The sequence below is a fragment of the Tubulanus polymorphus genome, chromosome 11 (assembly GCF_964204645.1).
Source record: "Tubulanus polymorphus chromosome 11, tnTubPoly1.2, whole genome shotgun sequence".
NCBI lineage: Eukaryota > Metazoa > Nemertea > Palaeonemertea > Tubulaniformes > Tubulanidae > Tubulanus > Tubulanus polymorphus.
The window spans coordinates 5,271,808-5,291,558 of NC_134035.1; the positions used below are offsets into that span (position 1 = coordinate 5,271,808).

A 19,751-nucleotide genomic window follows, 5' to 3' on the forward strand; every position below is an offset into this window, starting at 1 on the left:
TACATAGCCAGCCAGCAGTATGTTGTATACACTAGCTTTTGAGTAGGTCACACGCCAGTACGCTCAGCGAAAAGTGCGTATCTCTTACTTATAGATATTGCATTCGTGGAAATAGCGTCATTTGGAAGAGCAAAAGGCTGTCAGATAATAGAAAACATACATTTTGTGTATCCAAGTTTAAATGCTGTCATATGTCGAGGCTGTTTTTACACATAGGCTGGATGTTGAGTTTAGGTTCAGGCTTGCGGTCCGATCTTTGGGCCATGTCTGTTGTTTTGGCAACTAAAATTTTTTGTTACCTCTGCGGCAACAGTTCACGGCTACACGCAGCCAAGGCATTTCAAAAGACGGTAAAATTAGCACGTTCTTCAACAAAAATGAACATTGTTTTATAACGCCTCCGAGTGTACTGCGATGTCTTCTAAAATTAACATCATCAATATCAGCGCGCAACCGCATGTGTCCCATTAGAACTAGGGCCGTTGCTACGGGCTTTTCTCGCATTTGGATAATGATATTTGAAATTTTTTTCACTTAACTACTATAGACACACATGGTAAACGTTTTATACAAAGCTAATTTGATTTAAAAATTTTTTTCCCAAAGTCTTCATAACCCCTTTTAAGAGTTTATACTTATGAATTGTGCTGATGCGCATCTTTATACCGGTATATCTCACTCAGTAATGCTGCTGCTATTGTCCTGTGACAACTCATTGGAATTCACTGTCACCAACCACTGAATAACTTACCTATTATCATTGTACCGGCCTCGAACGTTCACTTTATTGATCATTTTTCCGTTCCAATCGACGTTGTTACTCGAGTAATCGTAATCTGAATCATCGATGGAATTATCGTGCACGCGACCGCCACCGCCGGATCCGTGACCTGTAAATGTACGGAAATATTTCATTGAAAATCTTTAGTAATAGTTCGGAGCTTTTCTCATTCATGAAGCCAAAGAGATAAGCTGAGGTCCAAGATTGAATTGTTCTAAGTTATGGGTCGAACTGAATTCAAGCATTGAAATTTTCAAGATTCGACTGCAGCAAAAGTTGCTCTTTGATCATTCTTCTTGATTAATTCATATTCAACAAATATTAGATCATGATATTTCAACAATAACATGATTTTTACACAATATCATTTTCGAGCGAACTGAATAGAATACGCTAGGAATTTATACCGGCGGTAATATTTTACAATGCTTTACGCAAGCAATACTTTACGAGTTAACCCTTTCAGTGCGTCTACACCGCAGTGCGGTGTATGAATCAGTGATAGATTTTGCTAGTACACCACACTGCGGTGTTTTGATGTAATTAGTAATTATCTTTCTTGAAAGATGGCAGCAACTGTCAAACATAGTGAAATACTAGTTACTAACGATACACTGCTCCGCGGTGTAGACACACTATAGTGCTATTCCCATAATTAACACACTAGGGTGGAATTTTCTTAAATTTTCAAATTATCTCTAGCACTATAGGGTAGTAACTAGTCAGCGCTGAAAGGGTTAAACGTTCAGAGATTCACTTGCTATTAAAGAGTTCTACTTACGAGCGGTGCATTTATGAGGATCGGGGTAATTAGGACAGGCGCACGTATATCCATCCGGTCGAGCTAAACATAAATGAGAACAGCCGCCGTTGCGGACGGCGCACGGATTCGTGCCCGTTTGCCGTAACGGCGAAACCACGTGTATATCCATCAATCCGTTCAGATGTCCTTGCATCGAAATGTGATTTTTGCCGGATTTCTTATCGGCGCGATCGATTGAACGCGTGTGCCAGTCAGTCCAGTATACGTACTCGCCCCAGACGGCGACGCCGAACGGATGATTGATGTGATCTACGAGAACGATGCGATTGCGACCGTGCATGTCGGACGTTTCGATTCGATCGAGTTGAGCGTCGACCCAGTACAGACGCTTGTCTTCGAAATCGATCGTTAAACCGTTCGGCCAACCTGAAATTAAAACGATTGAACAATCGACACGGCAGAAAATCGAAATGATCTGATTTCGACGAGAAATAAAAACGTTTTCCAATCGTTTCTTAATGACCTATCCCATTCACCATGTTGGTTGTACCCAATCATTTAATGAGAAATAACTGTTGAAAACGTATCAGTTAAACGACCCATACAGATAGATTCTTTTTGAGTTTTTTAGTTGAGGTAGAGTCGACTCTTATTCGATAAGTCTCGAGTAAAAGCATCTAATGAAGAACATCAATTCCCATGGTAGTCAAATCAGTGAAATATTTCAAACACATTAAAGAGGATCATCACCCATCCCACGCCATGCTATTCATCGTACCTAATCAATTGGTGTAGAATGTAAAGAAATTTTGAAAAGGTATCGGTTAAACTACAGATCAATTCTTATTGCATAACGTTCTCTAACGATTATGTACAGTATATTGCTACTACTCCTTAAGTCTTAAGTCAAGACATTTTAATTCCCCTGATTCTCAACAAACTGAAATATTTACATTCCACACACACTGATTAAGAGTTTAACCGAGACAATCGGAAACGCGTACCTAAATCATCGTGAACGAGTACTTTTCTGTTAGTTCCGTCCATAAACGCGCGTTCTATTTTCGGAGGGCTACCCCAGTCAGTCCAGTAAATCAACCCTTTCTTCGGATGTAGAGCTAACGCTCGAGGCTGATCGAGATTATGAGTGAGTAGCGTTTTCCGCGACGATCCGTCCAATCGGGACACTTCGATAACGTTACGTCCCGTGTCGGTCCAGTACAGATTACGAGCGATCCAATCAACGGCTATACCATCGGCAGTCGTCAAACCTGGAATTTCGATAATAACCATCGAGTACAGAAGATGTTGACAATGACTCACTGACTCACTGACCCACTGATGGGGAGCAACTTTCTGCCAATTTACAAATCTGCCCACTTTCTGCCCAGTTCCGTATTTTTAAACAAAATTCCCGCAGTGAATCACGAGAAATTTCTAGATCTAGAATGTTACAATGAGTTCATTTTTTATTGAATCATGTACCGATAAAGAAACATGTGGTAAATAGCATTATGCAATTCCCTGAGTATTCCAGGTTTTTGGTAAAATTTATCAAATTTTCTGAGCTTTCCCTGATTTTTTTCTACATTTTTCTGACTATCTGAGTTTTCCCGGTCAGTGGCCACCCCAACTGACCTTTAGTCAAATCGGAGCTAATGAGACTAAATAAATGGAAATACCTTTACTGACAATCGTCTCCATCTCAGTGCCGTCGAGATTTGCCCGTCTGATCACGTCCAGATAAACATCCGTATAATAGATCTTATTCTCTTTCAAATCGTAGTCGAGAGCGATAGCGTTGTGCAGATCGGGCAGGGGTAGGTGCACGTCGATATTACCGGGCGTATCCATCGATATACGTCGGATACTGCCGCGACTGGCGAACAGTAAATACGTGCTGGGAATATTATAACACGTGCGTCGATCCGGTTTCAGCAGTAAACCGGTCGGACAGGCGCACGTATAACCGTTCGGTCGCGCCAGACAAAAATGGCTGCAGCTACTCTTCTTTCCGGTCGGACAGCGGCGTTTAATCGACGTCCGAACGCGGTTCGTCTGCACGGCGCGGATATCCATCAGACGGATCAAATTCGATCGAATCGTTTTCACGTCGGAGCCGTCGTTTTTGTTGGCGCGTTCGATTTTTTTCGTCACCCAGTCCGTCCAGTAAATGTACTCGCCCGCCACGGTTATTCCGTACGGATGAGGAGCTTTCGCGATTAATACGTGTCGCTTGTGACCGCTGAAATCGGACATCTCTATCGACTACAAAATCAGAAAGATATTTTCTTTACGAAATAAAACGAATTTCAAATTGTCAGAATCAGATTCGAGGAAAAACTACATCGAAACGCAAGAAATCCCACAATAATTAAGCTAAAAATGAAAAGTTCTTGAATAGGAATGTATACATATTTGAGCGACATTTAGGCTAATAACTATTAGCCATTATAAGACGTGATAATGGCTAGTCATTTTTTTAGCTTAATTATTTTGCGATTTCTCGAGTTTATTCATCATACACGGATCTTATCGACTGAAAACTTACTTCTTTTCGCGCGTCGACCCAGATAATGCGTTTAGCGATCTTATCGATAGTCAGTCCGTTCGGCCAGCCGAGTTTTTCGGTGATGATCGATTTACGCGCCGAACCGTCCATATTGGCTCGTTCTATTCGCGGCTCGGCGCCCCAGTCGACCCAGAACATCAGACCTTCCTCGTAGAACAGAGCGATCGCTCGCGGGCTGTCTAGGTGTTCCCAGAATAGAACTTTACGCGAGTGCCCGTTGTATGTGGAGACTTCGATGCGTTTTTTCATCGTGTCCGTCCAGTAGATATATTTACCGATCGGATCAATGGCGATTCCGTCCGTCGTGTCTAATCCGTCTTTAATAACGACTTCTACCTGCGAACCGTCGAGATTAGACCGGAATATTCCGTCCTGTACGCTATCGGCCCAGTACACTTTACCTGCAAACAATATACAGATTATCAAATTCTCTCATCGCATGTCAAACAGATATAACAGGGTCGGCCACTTTCTGCCCATTTACAAAGTTTTCACTGATTTTTCCATGTGAATACACAAAACTCATCAGAGATGAATCAGAGATATTTCTAGTTTTAAAATGTAACAATTCATTCATTTTTCATTGAACTAGGTACTGATAAAGAAACACACAGTCAGTAGCATTATCCAATTCCATGAATTTTCCAGGTTTTCTACAAAATTTGTCAAATTCCCGAGTTTGCCCTAGTTTTTCTGATTCGCAGACTTTTCCAGGTAAGTGGTCACCCGTGATAACATGATTCACGATTGTCGACCTTCAGGTTTAAATCCCCGTGAGGAAGGAAGGCCCTTAGGGTAAAGTTAGAAATCATACCTTCGTAAGGGTCGATATCCAAGGCGATAGCGTTTCGCAATTCTCCGACCGGTAAAACGACATCGGCGTAATAATCCATATCTAAAGAGATCGCTCGAATGTCCGTTCGGCGAGCAAATATGAGGAAATTCTTCATTCCTGAAATAATATAACACAGATATCGTTAACTAGGCAACACTTAGACATTTCAATCTGTTTCTCGAAAATTGAACGCACCTATTTCACAGTGTCGGCCATCTTCCTTCAGTCGGACACCGGTAGGACAAGCGCACCGATGACCTCTTGGTTGAGAAGCCAATAAACACAAATGACTGCAGCCACCATTATCAATTTGACAAGCATTTGGAACTGTAAAACACATCATAAAACATTCTGATCTAAGCAATAATCAACATTTTCACAAAATGAGGACAAAGCTATGATTTTCGTTGAAGAATCACTGGGTTGTAGAGATAAAATCAGATCCCACTACGGAGTATTTGAGAAAATGACAAAGGATGTCGAAAAAACGAAGACAAATTTGGGCTTTCCAATCAAACTATGATAAAACTATCGGTTTTTCATTGAAGAAGCTGACTGATTCTAACCGTAAAATCAGAGATGTTTAAACTCACCGGATTGTCGATATCGATGAAACATTCTAATATCCATTAAACTGTCTAAATCACAGCGTACGATCTCTCGAGCGTGTCCGAGTAGTTTATCAGCTCGATGAACGCATTTCGATTCCCAGTCCGTCCAGTAGATTTTGTTATCGTATAACGTCAAACCGAATGGATGCGGCAACTCGTCGCTGATCAACGTCTGCCGATTTCGTCCGTCCAAATCGGAGAACTCAATCGTTTTCATTCCGCCGTCCGCCCAATACAGTCGACTGAGTTCGTAGTCGATGGCGAGTCCGTTCGGCCACGTGAGATTCGTTTGGATTAGAATCGTACGTTTCGTTCCGTCCATACTCGCTCGTTCGATCTTCGGTTGTTTACCCCAATCGGTCCAATACATAAACCTTACAAAATACAAATACCAAATACAAAATACAGTTGAAGCCGATTTATTGACCTAAGTATTCAGAGCAAATGAGCAAAACTCACTGGTTGATGATTTAACAATTTATTTTCTGACAGTTCCAAAGTTTTGACTGAACTTGATTTTCATTTATGTGATCATGAAGTTTAGTCTTGAAACCGTCAGAATGAACTGTTATATCATCAACTGTGGGTTTTGCTCATTAACAGCTGAACCTCATTACAATGAACTTCACAAAAACAGGAGCAAGATCCATAGTTCTCAGATGTAATTTGACATCATGTACTAATTTTGAGTCAAACTGAGCCGCTAACTGTCTGTAATAATCCTAACTGATTCAGTGTAACAATCAAAATCTGTAAATCATTACCACAGGGGCTCATATCTAAAGTGTGGCGGAGAATAGTAGCTTCAATCATCCAAAATCCCAGGTACTATCCGGGATACTAAATGCTCCAAGCTATCATTCAAACTACAAATACAAGCAAGCGCCTGTGGTTATAACTGATAGCTAGTTGTACGTACCCTGCAATAGGATCGACTATAATATCCCTCGGTTTATCCAGGTTCTCGTAGATGAGTACCGTACGCATGCTGCCGTCTAGATTCGCTACCTCGATACGATCGGTGTTAGCGTCGGTCCAGTAGAGTTTACGTCCGACCCAATCGATCGCTAAACCGGCTGGACTTTCTAAACTCGAGTTTAACACCACCTGAAAACACATAAACATACTGTATATGGCAAGCTAACTTCTATAATGCACTGGAAATTTTTTCAGGATATATGCCTCGAATTAATCGGTAATCAAATCGAAGGTATGACCCTCACCAAGAGACCATCAATAGCTTAACACCTTTTACCAGTACATATTAACTAAATGACTACGTTAAGCCGCTGTCAGCGAGCGAAAGCCGCCGAGAGCGGCTTTCATGACGACACAAATGTAAACACTGCCTACGTTCAAACTACACGTGATTTTAACCAATCAGAATGCAAGTAAACAATATCATCATCAATTATGTGAGGGAATTCCATGGAATCCCCTACGCAACGCATCATAGACACTATTGATCATGGGAAGTACCAGAGGGGGAATCCCTTATTAACCAAAATGGCAGAAATTCCGTCTGCTGCAAACGATTTTGAATTTGGGTATTCTGGAGTGAATGAGTTAAACGAATCAAGAATTTAGAAAAGCTTAAAACGATCAATGAACCTGACAAACACTAAACACTGAGACTGTTACAATACGAACCTCTTGACGTTCGCCGTCCCAGTGAGATCTACTGATTGTATTGGTTGTAACGTCTGACCAGTAAAGCATGTCAGTAGCTGAGTCCCAGTCCAATGCTACGGCACCGCTGAGCGCTTTGAGAGGAATCACTACATCAGTTCGATCGCTCGTATCAAACGATATCCGACGTATATCCTTCAGTCGCGTGAACACCAGGAAATTGTTCAAATCTGCAAACAAAATATTCAATTTTATACATGACATCAACCACAATATGAGTTCGAATACTGGGGCTGGCAGAGTTCCTAGTCAAAGGTTCTTCTCAGGATCCTCAGAATCCTAGAACTCATCAATTTGAAATATATCTCTGAAGATGAGTGGAAGTATTCCACCCGAAACATCAGGACAAAACAATAACTATTGTTTCTTGAATCTGCATTGGTGGGTGTTCACGCAATAATCCTAGAACCCACTGATATGGCGCTCAGGATCCAGTTCCACAGTTGTGAGTTAGAGTTAACTCTGAGTTAAAATTAGTCCATTTTCAATGAGTTAACTCAGGGTCAAATTTTAAATCCGAACTGTGGAACTGAACCCAGCAGCTCAAGGGATATCCAAGTAATACATACTTTTAGCACAGATTTTTCCGTCGTGAAGTTTGAATCCAGTCGGACACGCGCACGTGTAAGTTTTACCAGCCGGTAAACACAAATGACTGCATCCACCGTTATTTAAACCGCAGACGTTTTCACCGGCCGGCTGCCTCTGAGGATGTAGAGTATGAATATCCATCGGATAGTGCAGCTTATTCTTCACCGCTTCGACGCCGTGACCGTCGAATTTATTCGCTTTATAAATACTCTTAGTTTTCCAGTCCGTCCAAAACAGGTCGTCCTCGAATATTGTGATGGCAAATGGATGAGGCAGGCCTAGAAATCAATATCAAATTCTAATGACAATGGCACATGATTGGAGTCACATATCTACCGTATTCGTAACAATTTCAATATCTAATTCTCATGACAATTACAACGGGCACATACTTGGAGTCACATATCTATTCATAACAATTTCAATGTTCAAAATTCATTCTCTTATTGCTAAACTGTGCATCAGCCATCTCTCCCCGGGAAATTGTTACCCTGAGCCCAGTTTCAAGAAAAAGTTTAAGCCTAAAATGGTTGAGTTTGTTGACCTCATTGAAAACATGAAGTAACCAATAGCAATTACACCAAAAATTTGAGTTAACTTTTTGCAAAACTGGGCCCAATACTCAGGAAGGTAAGATAATCCCAAGAATATCGAAAACTGTAACCCTGTGACGAACGCCTTACCACATGCCCACACCGCTCGTCTGAATAAAGACCGCTCACTTACCGTGACTGAGAATCGTTTTCCGGCGAGTTCCATTCAGATGTGCGCATTCTATAACGTGATGTTTCGCGTCTGCCCAGTAAATACGTTTACTAGTGTAATCCAGCGTTAATCCGTTCGGCCACAGCAGCGATTTACGAACGATGATCTCACGTCCCTCGCCGTTCATATACGCTCGTTCGATCCGCGGCGTTTTACCCCAATCAGTCCAGTATATATACCTGTCATAATAAATTGTTTCACAATGCAATGCAATGCAGTCATAATTTGGCTTGATAAGCTTTGAGATAATAGTTAACTGTATTATAAGATCAGTTCTGCGGTAAGAATAATATTATAGCAGGGTGGCCACAGTCTGCCCATTTACAATTCCCCAGAGTTTTCCATGTGATTACACAAAATTCCCTGAGAGAATCAGAGAAATTTCTACGTTAAACATTTTACAATTCATTCATTTTTCAGTGAATCACGCACTGATAAGAAACAAATGATCGATAGCATTACCCAAATTCCCTGATTTTTCCAGGTTTTTGGTGAAATTTGTCAAATTCCCCGAGTTGTCCTTGATTTCTTCTAGGTCTTTCTGATTCCCTGAGTTTTCCAGATTGGTGGCTGCCCTGAATATCCCACTGATATTCTATTGTAATATAGTAAGTCAGTTTGACTTGAAAGGAATCTAGTTTAAGAGTTTAAGTATATCTGTTTTTCAGTAAGAATGATATATTGTTACGTAACGTACCCCTCGAGCGGGTCGGCAGCTATCGCTCTCGGTTTCATCAAATCCTTCCAGATGATCACACGGCGCTGCGAACCATCGAGATTCGCGACTTCGATTCGCGACGTTCCCGAATCGGTCCAGAACAACTTGTCGTGAATCCAATCGACGGCGATTCCGCCGGGACTCTCGAGACCCGTTCCAACGATCTCGTCGACGTTGCTGCCGTTAATGTTCGCGCGTTTGATTTTATCGAGTGTCACGTCCGACCAGTAGACGAGGTTTTTCTCGTGATGGAAGTCGACGGCGATCGCGTTCTCTAAACCTTCGAGTATCGACGTGTATTCAGCGCGATTCGGAAGAACTTTACGAATATCGACTCGATTCGCGAATATCAGATATGCTTCACCACCTGTATAGACAGAGAGAGACATAAACTAAACTTCACAACAGAACAGAAAATGGAGAACAGCTGATGGAGAAAGGGACGGTTTTAAGGGACACTGATTCATTTTCAATATCATACATTGAAGATAGTGACTTCAAATGATTTTCAGAGATAGTAGCACTGATCTTATACAGGGTCCACGGTAGTAAGGCTCAGGTTCAAATAAGCACCACTTTAAAACCAAAGATAAGAACTTTCAAGTGCAATCCTGTAGATTTGACAGTGCGTGATATATGCGCATGCGCGGTTATGTGGAATACGAAACGGACATGAAAACTGTGATAATGACGATATGCTTTTGACAAAATTGGGCTCGAGAAGATGATCGGGATTTAAAATTTGAATGAAACGACTACAGAAGTGATGAACCTGACGATGCTGAAAGATGCGTACTCAGAAAATACTGACGATTAAGCACTTTTTAGAGATTTCTAAAAAATAAGTACTGTTAATGGCCCTCATTTTTATTTTTCCAAAATAAGCGCTTATACTGATTGATAAGGACTGCTACGGATCCTGTTATATCTCTTGGATGATGATAATCGGATTTAAGACACGATGAAGTTGACTGAAATCGAACTGAGAAGAAGGGTAAGGTAGAAGATCTACTCACCTAATGCTTTACAGCTTCGGCGATCGTTACGAAGTTGATATCCTCGAATACACGAACAGATATACGAACCGGGAGTATTAGTGCAAGACTGACTACACGCACCATCGATTTCACATTCATTAAAATCTGAAACAAACCGAAACCGCATTCCAATAAACAGCCGCGATCATTAACGCATGGCGTTGATTCACATTAAACGACCGATCAGGGACTTATTGTTCGTATATTACCTTGACAGTCTTTAGCATTCGCAGCCAGACTGTAACCGCTTCTACAGGAACATTGAACTCCGTAATCTCCATCGAAACATTTCTGCGCACAACCACCATTGTTAACACTACACGAAGCCAACGCATCTATAAAATTCAAATTCGAATTACACCTTCATATATGAGAAAATCCGTAGAAAAGCCGTGTTAACCGAGTTTAGAATAAATAACGAGAAGAGTAGTACTGTATAGGTTAACTATTTATTTGATGCACGAGCTTTCGCTACTAATATATCGAAGGTTCATCAGGTGAATGAGTCTTGAATGAGCATACCATTGGTTTATACAGTAATAAAGTTTAGGACAGAACAAATACTATTATATAATGTTTTAGGACATTTTTATACCTATAAGGATACAAAAATATAAAGATCATCGATCCTCCAGATTTCATTATTGTCTGTATAATTCCAAAGAGGGTACTTACTGGCACACATGTGAGGATTCTCATCGCTGCGGTCTCCGCACTCATCACGTCCGTTGCAAACTTTATTCGATCCGATGCACACGTTATTGTGACATTTAAACTGATGTGGACCGCAACCGACCAGCTCTTCTAATTGTGCTACAATTCAACAATTGATAAAAGTAGGTTCTATATATATATATTAGATCCATTTCTACAGTACTGAGTTACGATTCAATTAAAACTCGTTGAAAATGAACTAATTTTTATTCAGAGTTAACTGTGGAACTGGATCCAGTACCACAGTTGTCAGAGTTAACTCTGAATCAAATCTTAACTGTGGAACTGGGTCTTGGATTCTGGTCAGCTAGTAACGACTCCAACGACTCGTGAGGTCAATGGGTTCAGAGAACGGCTTTAGATTGGTAAGTTCAAATCCCTAGGCGGGTGAAGATGTGTGGATCAGGGGTCCTGGTATATAGAACTGAAATATGCTTCGACCAGCCAAAAGCTGTCTTTAATCATCGCACTGATCTCTTAATCTAAGGCTACACAATGCATACATGAACATATGACGTATATGACTTTCGATAAACTTACGACAATGAGCTTCATCTGATTTATCGGCGCAGTCATCTTCGCCGTCGCAGCGCCAGTTTTTACGAATACATCTTCCGGATTGGCAACGAAATTCATCGTCTTTACAAACGGTGATCGCTACGAAAAAACAATATCGAAATCACTAGAGATTTCAGAGATCAAATTAACAAAACGATGAATATATTAGACTGGTTGTATGAACATGGTATTATTGTAGACACTTTTGAGCTCGAGGCGAAATTATTATTTAATATCGATTTTAAGGTTGTAGATAGTTGAGGCTATTCTCAAGTCCTGACGAATATCATACTACAGTATCGATTCAAACGACTCTTATTGTGTTTTTACGAGTGGAATCCTTCCACTTTTTTTTCAGATTTTATTCGAAGGGGTATTTTCTTGACTACGAGATTATTTGAAACACTTACGACAGTCGAGTTCATCTGTTTTATCGTCGCAGTCCGATTCTCCGTCGCATTTCCACGCGCCGTTTATACACATTCCGTTTTCACACTGGAATTCACCCGATTGACAGGCGGGGCGTTTCTCTGAAACACACATCATTAAATACAACAAATATTTACAGAAAACTAGCTCTCATTGGGTTATAAGGTGTGATGCTGTTGCCTTCACTATCAATGCTCATGAGTACCAGACGGGTTCGATTCCGGCTGGCTGTTTACAGTGTGAGGGCAACATTTCAAACGACGTGTCCAATCGTGAGGTAAAATGAATAATACAATTCGGTTGGTCTCGAGATCTGACCCACCTTACGTTAAGCAACACAAACTCACACAATTATCAATTTAACACGAATTATAGATTAAATTCAATACACTAGCAGCAATGATTGAATTAAACCTCACTAACCACAGACTCTTTCTTCACTCCAGTCTCCGCAGTCATTATCACCGTCGCAGACGTACTCGCGACTGATACACTTTTTCCCGTCGTCGCACTGGAATTGTTCCGGGCTGCACGTCGCGGCTACATTCGCTGTAACAACGGAAAAAAATTTAAACATAGTTATTTCGAAGAATGGTCGACATCAGAAATCCGGAAAAGATCGAACGAATAACGCTTGAACTATCAGCTCGAAATACCAAAATTGGAGTAACTTTATTTTACGCGCAAACTTTTCATATACATCGGAAACAAGACGGGTAGAAACAAGGGAATTGACGTATACAAGCAAAGGTGAAAAACTATCTCAAGGAACAAAGAGTAATTATATGACATTTCAAGATTAAAGATAGGCCTACATGAAATCTAGATTGAATAATGTACAAAGATTATATTTGAAATTAAGCTTTGCAAAACAAAACGGATGCGTGTTTGGGACTTTTCCACCAATCATGTGAAATTCCCTACCCCGCCGAGGAGGTATTGACACTCTCCCAGCATTTCGAACAACAGTTACAATACAAATATAAATTCGTTGTAATGCTTTCCTATCCTAGTAAGACATTTGATTAAAGATTATATACTAACGATGACAGGATTCCTCGTCGGAGCCGTCTGAGCAGTCGACGTCTTTATCGCACCACCACGATTTAGAGATACAGGTTCCGTCCCGACACGCTACTTCATCAGCAGTACACGATCGAATAGCTTTAAATAGAAAACAAACCAAAAAAATTTATACCTAATACGTTCTCAACAGTTCAGCGTTGATTTACAGTCACCTGTTTTTGACTTCTTGAATCAACATAGAAATCAATTGATTTAAGAGTTTAACCGTTTGGCGAATCTGTACTAAGCTCGATTATAGCTTTTTATCACTCGACAGGCCGTGCGCGCCTCAGGTGTTACGCGGCTAAGCAAATTTTCTTAACGATATGGGACCTACAATTTCGGGTCTAAAATTGACTTCATACGGTTAACTCGTCGGAAATCAATGCGGAAGCTCCCCGCACCGGCAACTAGTGTATAACAGGGCCCCCGACGACGCGAGCTCGCCGCTCGAATATTCAAATTTACGAATACATGAATAATTCATGCGAAGTAAAACCGGCGGCGTAGACCGTGAACGTGGACTGATTTATTTGATCAAAACCCCGAGCACTTAACCTCTTCTACAACCAGCGAACGAACGGTGAAAAAAAATCGATGCAGGTGGTTTTTTCTTACCGGCGGATGAAATAAATCTATTCGCAACGGCAGCGATAGTAAACCACTCGGTGATTATACCCGGGGTAAAGCGACATTTTGTCTTATCGCAGTCGCAGCAACACCGTAAATCTTACGAGAAGAATTACACTAACAACTCTATCAATTTTCAATGCCTGAAAAACTTCCCGGCAATTTTAGTCGTAATCAATTCAACATCATTTCAGAGTTTTGAATTTGTTTCGGGGTTCAATTACCCCGCGAATGAAATAAGACTTGACCATCTACAATATCGAATCAGGGTGGCCAATTTTATTTGCCTAGCTTTTTCCCAACCGTTCCCTGATTAATAAGTAAAGTTGTTTTCCCCGACTTGTTTTGCCAAGAATCAAATCAATTAACACAGTCAAATACATAAGATGTAGATGGCAAATGTTTGATTTTACGCTCTATCTAGCAATCTCAACAAATTTCCCTGACTTTTCCCTGATCTTTTATAAAGCTAACAAGAAAATTCCCCAACTTTTCCCTGATTTCCAGGTAAGTGGCCGACTCGCAAAATCTAAATTTTATTTTCGTTCCGGGCGCCCCGGACGAAGAGGTCAATCAGTTGCGAGACGTACATTACATATATATTGCCACTTTCATCGTGCCGAATTACCCACACAACACCCGGTAATTCATCGCAATAATAATCGGATAAAGGAAGAAGCCTCATAACTTTCACTACAATGATAATAACGCTATATCGCGTTACATCAAATTCTTCCTCGCAGCAAGAAAAAATAATGTTATATCAACGCATTACTGACTGAGTAAACTGCGCTTGAAGTTAGGGGTACATGATAATTTAGCAATGATTTCGAAATCGTTGTCTTTATATCCAATCAGTACTTGAAAATACTCTTAGTTCGACTCAAAACGTGGCTTCAACAATAACTGATCATACAGACTTTGTCTGTGAAAGATGTTAAGTGTACAAAATTTATCTCAATTTTTAAAAAAATCTTTGGGTATTTTTCAAGTAACTGGTCCCATTTCCTGGGTATAAGTAAACTATATAATATGTAGATAATATAACGAGAATCCCAGAATAATGACGAGAAAATGATAAAGTACGAAAATGTTTCCTCGAGCTGGTAGTTTATTCAAAGTTTCAACTATAATAAACATTCAACGTTTCAGCTTTAGTCATCATCATTACTGAAGATGACCATTATTAGTTTATAGTCGAAACATTGAATATATTACCGGCGCTCAAGGAAACATTTTCGCAATTAATTATTTTCTCGTATCTATTGCGGGATTCTCTATAAAGATTCTCTATATATCATCGTCTCAACATGGAGATTATCAACGGTGAAAATCTTTAGAGTTAACCCATTAGCACTCAGGAATTGCACTATGTAGTGTCGATTACTCCTCAGAAAATTAAAGGTAAAATCTGAATTCATCATGCTACCGAATAGCTCATTTGCTATTTATTTCCATGCATTACAAGTTAGTGTTATTTTGTAGTAAATAGTCAAGGCTTTCATAAGATATAAGATTTGATGAGGTGGGCCACCAAAATCATGTCCTTTTGGTCCCCCAAAATTCATCCAAACTTAATTGGATTTGAAGTGAGCGCTCAGATGTATCATGTTCAAACTCAAAATACTGGAGATATTGAAATAGAAGGATGCTGGTTTCTGTTTGGTATTTCAAGGACTTAAGAGTGTAGTTTATCATAACATGGTTCACACAGTTATATGTATTCAAAATTCACATGTTTTCCCAAGTATTTCGTGGGCGATTTTTCAATCTTTCCAAATGGAAATGAAAAGACATTATCATGCTTCAGTCAACATTTTAGTGGTGACTGGCTGATTAAGGTGATTCTCAAGTGAAATCACTGAAGAAAGCCGATCTGGCAAATGCAATATGTGAAATCTAATGAATTTCCCAAATATTTCCCTGATTTGTGGAAAATTTCTCAAATTCCCAAATATTTCCAGACCAGGAATTATTATTTCCAAACTCCCAAGTTTTTCCCAATTTCCCTGTTCTTTGGGAACCATGTCATAAGCTATTGGGTTCGAATCCCACTATAACCATTTTCGTGCAGTATACGAAAAAAGTTCCAGGGCAGATTGGTGCGACTTGAGGAGTAATAGGCAGGGCGGATACGGGCGGCTTGAGTGCTAATGGGTTAAGTTAGCTCATTTTAAACCATCTAACTCTAAGGGACGTCGTGTGCGAAAATACTTACGGCAATTTTCATCAGATCCATCCCCGCAATCATCGTCATCATCACACTGCCACCGTTTATGTATACAGTTACCATTCTTACATTTATATTCCTCAGCAGTACAATTTCTTTGAGCTTTAGAAAAATAACGAACAGACGAAAAATTTAGACACAATCGCGAATGCGAACTCGAAATAATTTGACTGAAAAAAATGTCGAGAACGAACTGGGAATCGCTTCTTTAACAGGGAACATTAAACAAGAAAGTTCATCACGTTACTACTAATATATGAGGGGGTGGGGTGATACAACGCTATCGATTGACACAAGGGAACTCAGTCTCATCTTTCTAGAAGAGATTGCAACAATTTGATAGATAATATCAAAAATACATAAACAGGATATTCTTTTTTTTAAATGTATTTTTGATGATATCTGTGACATTGTTTACTGTTGCTAATCCCACATCCAGACAAATATTTGTCCGCCCGTCCGTCTGTTTCCGCTACTCCTTGTTTGTCTAGATATTAGTTATTTTTCCCTCTACACCACCGACTGATGATAGTTATATCAGGAATTAGAAACTTACGACAATCGAGTTCGTCACTGTCATCTCCGCAGTCATTATCAGCGTCACATCTCCAAGCTTTCTCTATACACATACCATTAGCACACGTATACTGCTCAGATCCACACGTAGGACTTGCTGTAAAAATACAATAAACATCATATGAATGATAATATCGGTAAAGCGCCTATATCTTAGAGAATGTTCACCAGCGCTTTTAGTTAATGCTAACTGCATTTTACAGACCAGTAAGCTTTACAGAAAAGCAGATGTTTCAGACTATGTGTAAAAGCGTTCAGATCATCAATGTTCCGAACCTCTGAATAGTCGTATTCTAAAGAATACTTTCGATATTTCAAACCTAGCCTATATTATCTGTATCGGTCATGTCTCCCCGCGAGAGGAGAACCTTCCATCGATGACCCCAGACAGGTTCCCCGATATCTTCTAGGTACAGAAAGTCAATGAGGATAAGGGTCTCGTTTCGGGCGCTCGACGCAAGGTGATAAAACGTAACCTCAATAATATACAGCGCGTAAAATTGTCACACGAATAGAAAAGCAGAGATTCGACTACTTGTTACTACCTTTAACAGCGGTGAAATATCCATGGTAACTCAGTACAACTGATACGCTTAGAATAACAGTAAACGTTGAGTAATCCATTAGGACTGATTCGATGTCCACCGAACTAAACCCGCTCCTCGCTAATAGATTTATCACAAACACACAAGTTGTTGCTGTCACGTGCGTGCGTCTGCTTTATCCACTTTCCTCTAAGTGGTAAGTGATTCTCAGGTTCTTCTCCGATAAGTTGGATTATCTGTCAATGGTCTACTTCATTCCGAATATATGCGAGCGTATTTAAGCAATACATTTAACGCCTTCGCGACAAATCATATTCCATTATCGCGAAGCTGAGTTTCATCACAAATATGGAAAACAGTTACCGGTAACCACAGAAATCCACTTATTCAGTAATTCACAATCTGAACGCGGTTATACATATCTAGGAAGATCAAGATGAAAATATCCAGTTTATATCTCAGAAATCCCGCACACAGTTTAAAGTCTGCAGTTAAATCTATGATTCTTTAATCGGAATTATCATAGCTCATCCTTAACCTCTGGAATCGGATCCTATCCCCGGTTATCAGCGTGGATTGCGCAGAATCCTGCGCCGTGTATTAACAGTAAATCTCAGAAAATCCCACCTCCGCACGGGAGCGATTCACTCGCAGTAATCCTCGTAATTCTTTGTTTCGTAAAATCGGTGTCCTCACCTCGTCTTCCCTGACAGGACGAGAGCGTTGTTAGTTATTCAGACTGACAGCAGCAGAGGCAGCGGCAGCATGCGGGCAGAAGATCTGTTTGTATGCGTAAAATATTATGATGAATCTCAGTAAGATTTCAAACATATCTGTAGGCAGACAACACGACTCCCACTGAGAACCAGTTTTTTTTTTACAAAACATGTGTTCACAGATAAGCCTATGCTCCTCCTATACAACCCAACGGCGTAACGCTCACCGTTACATGAAAAATACTTTCCAAGATTTGACGATTAGGAAACTCGCGAATTCTTACTCAATAGTCTCCTCAGATTTCCGAAGGTATTTAGGGATATATGAGAAGTTTAAGTGCCTTATAAAATGTCTGGCGGACGGCCTATAGTTCATGGCGTCCCTCGGGTGAAAAGCTGAACATATGTGAATCCGGCCGTTCAAGACGGAATAGTTTTTGAAGAAGAGTTGGGCCCCGGGAAGCAGATTGATATTTGCGTAACTGCACACTCGGCGAGTTGATGAGAATTAGATTCCAGTTGTTGAAGCAGACACAACGTCTTTCCCCTTCTCTCTTGTTACATCTTCATCAATCTGTATTATAAATGCATTTACAGTAATCAGTAACTGGTTTCTGTTGAGGAGACGAAGCTTCTTCTATTGTTTCCTTGTTTGCTGCTCGTGTAGCGTCTATTAGTCTTCATTATATGTGTTCTCAATTGCTTTTGTCATGTCATCATCTTCTGCCTAAGGATTTCATGTTGTCAGTTGAAGTGAGGACTGGTACAGTCATCCACACTTAATACGTGCTCCAGCACATTGTCAATAACTGATTGTTCAGAACTTCACCCGAGATATTTGTAATTGGTTATGAACTATAAATACCAGACATTAGATATTTTACCAGCAAACTTTCGAAAACTGATCGTCCACACTTCACATATGTTAAGTAGTTCACCTGAGACATTTCTAGTTGAAAATGAACTACAAACACCAAATATTAGACATTTTATCAGCACACTTTCAAAATCTGATCATCCACAACTTCACATGTGTTCAGAACTTCACCTGAAACATTTTTGATTAAAAATAAACTACAAACATCAGATATTAGATATTTCATTAGCAAACTTTCAAAAACTGATCGTCCACACTTCACATATGTTCAGAAATTGACACCGGGATATAATGAACCACAAACACCAGACATTAGACATTTGATCAGTCTTACAAACACTAATCGCCCAAGACATCATATAACAAAAGTGATTGCCTGAAAGGGGTATAAGCTGCAGATATACCTGATGGCAGGGTTGAGCATATCGAATACGCGGCGTACTCATGACTATTTCGGAGAAAAATCTTAAATCACCCACGATTTCTTAGAATGACAATGGATGTTAAAACAGCCTTGAACGTCTGCGAAGTATTTATTCCGGGGAAGATTCCGAACTATGAAATCGTACCCTGCATCCTACAAGATAGTAGCGGGCGAGGAAATTATTCCCCATTTCAAACTTAACGTCGATTTCAGCTTATCCCTAAGTGACATAATTCGATTTGAGGCAGAAAAGGGTGGAGGGGAGGTGGAGGTCTGAGGGGTTCAAGCGGTAGGCGTCAAATTTGAATAAATGATAAATATTCTGAATTCTAAACTGACAATGGATGAAAATCGGCGAGTGCGTCGTGCTTTACCGATCACACAATCGAAAGCCTCTTTATTTCACTTGATCGGATCGTGATTTAAAGATTTGTTTCTCGGTGTTGACGCGAGCAACAGACGTTAGAGTTGGCGATAATGATGAAATAATGACGATGATTAGCACTGATTGAGATGTACGGCACTCGCGGCATAACTGGCAGAACTGTCTGTCTAAACTAACTATAATTCATTTAACATGATTCATATAGCGAAGAATGATATAACAGAAACAATGCGGTTCATT

The 19,751-nt window shown here is 40.2% G+C and overlaps 1 protein-coding gene across 1 annotated transcript in view; it reads right to left on the bottom strand.

Moving 5' to 3' along the window:
- LOC141912498 (low-density lipoprotein receptor-related protein 4-like) overlaps nt 1-19,751 on the bottom strand; it is a 37,739-nt gene that overhangs the window by 4,353 nt on the left and 13,635 nt on the right. Inside the window, exons 3-24 of the mRNA XM_074803733.1 lie at nt 16,545-16,661; nt 15,977-16,090; nt 13,108-13,227; nt 12,487-12,612; nt 12,045-12,164; nt 11,617-11,733; nt 11,038-11,175; nt 10,572-10,697; nt 10,342-10,467; nt 9,305-9,692; nt 8,569-8,786; nt 7,821-8,120; nt 7,213-7,421; nt 6,482-6,669; nt 5,545-5,936; nt 5,147-5,278; nt 4,931-5,068; nt 4,096-4,517; nt 3,227-3,812; nt 2,549-2,815; nt 1,563-1,970; nt 752-890 (exon numbers count right to left, since the gene is read on the bottom strand). Coding sequence (XP_074659834.1) covers nt 752-890; nt 1,563-1,970; nt 2,549-2,815; nt 3,227-3,812; nt 4,096-4,517; nt 4,931-5,068; nt 5,147-5,278; nt 5,545-5,936; nt 6,482-6,669; nt 7,213-7,421; nt 7,821-8,120; nt 8,569-8,786; nt 9,305-9,692; nt 10,342-10,467; nt 10,572-10,697; nt 11,038-11,175; nt 11,617-11,733; nt 12,045-12,164; nt 12,487-12,612; nt 13,108-13,227; nt 15,977-16,090; nt 16,545-16,661 — 4,891 coding nt within the window. The remainder of the gene's footprint in view (nt 1-751; nt 891-1,562; nt 1,971-2,548; nt 2,816-3,226; nt 3,813-4,095; nt 4,518-4,930; nt 5,069-5,146; nt 5,279-5,544; nt 5,937-6,481; nt 6,670-7,212; nt 7,422-7,820; nt 8,121-8,568; nt 8,787-9,304; nt 9,693-10,341; nt 10,468-10,571; nt 10,698-11,037; nt 11,176-11,616; nt 11,734-12,044; nt 12,165-12,486; nt 12,613-13,107; nt 13,228-15,976; nt 16,091-16,544; nt 16,662-19,751) is intronic.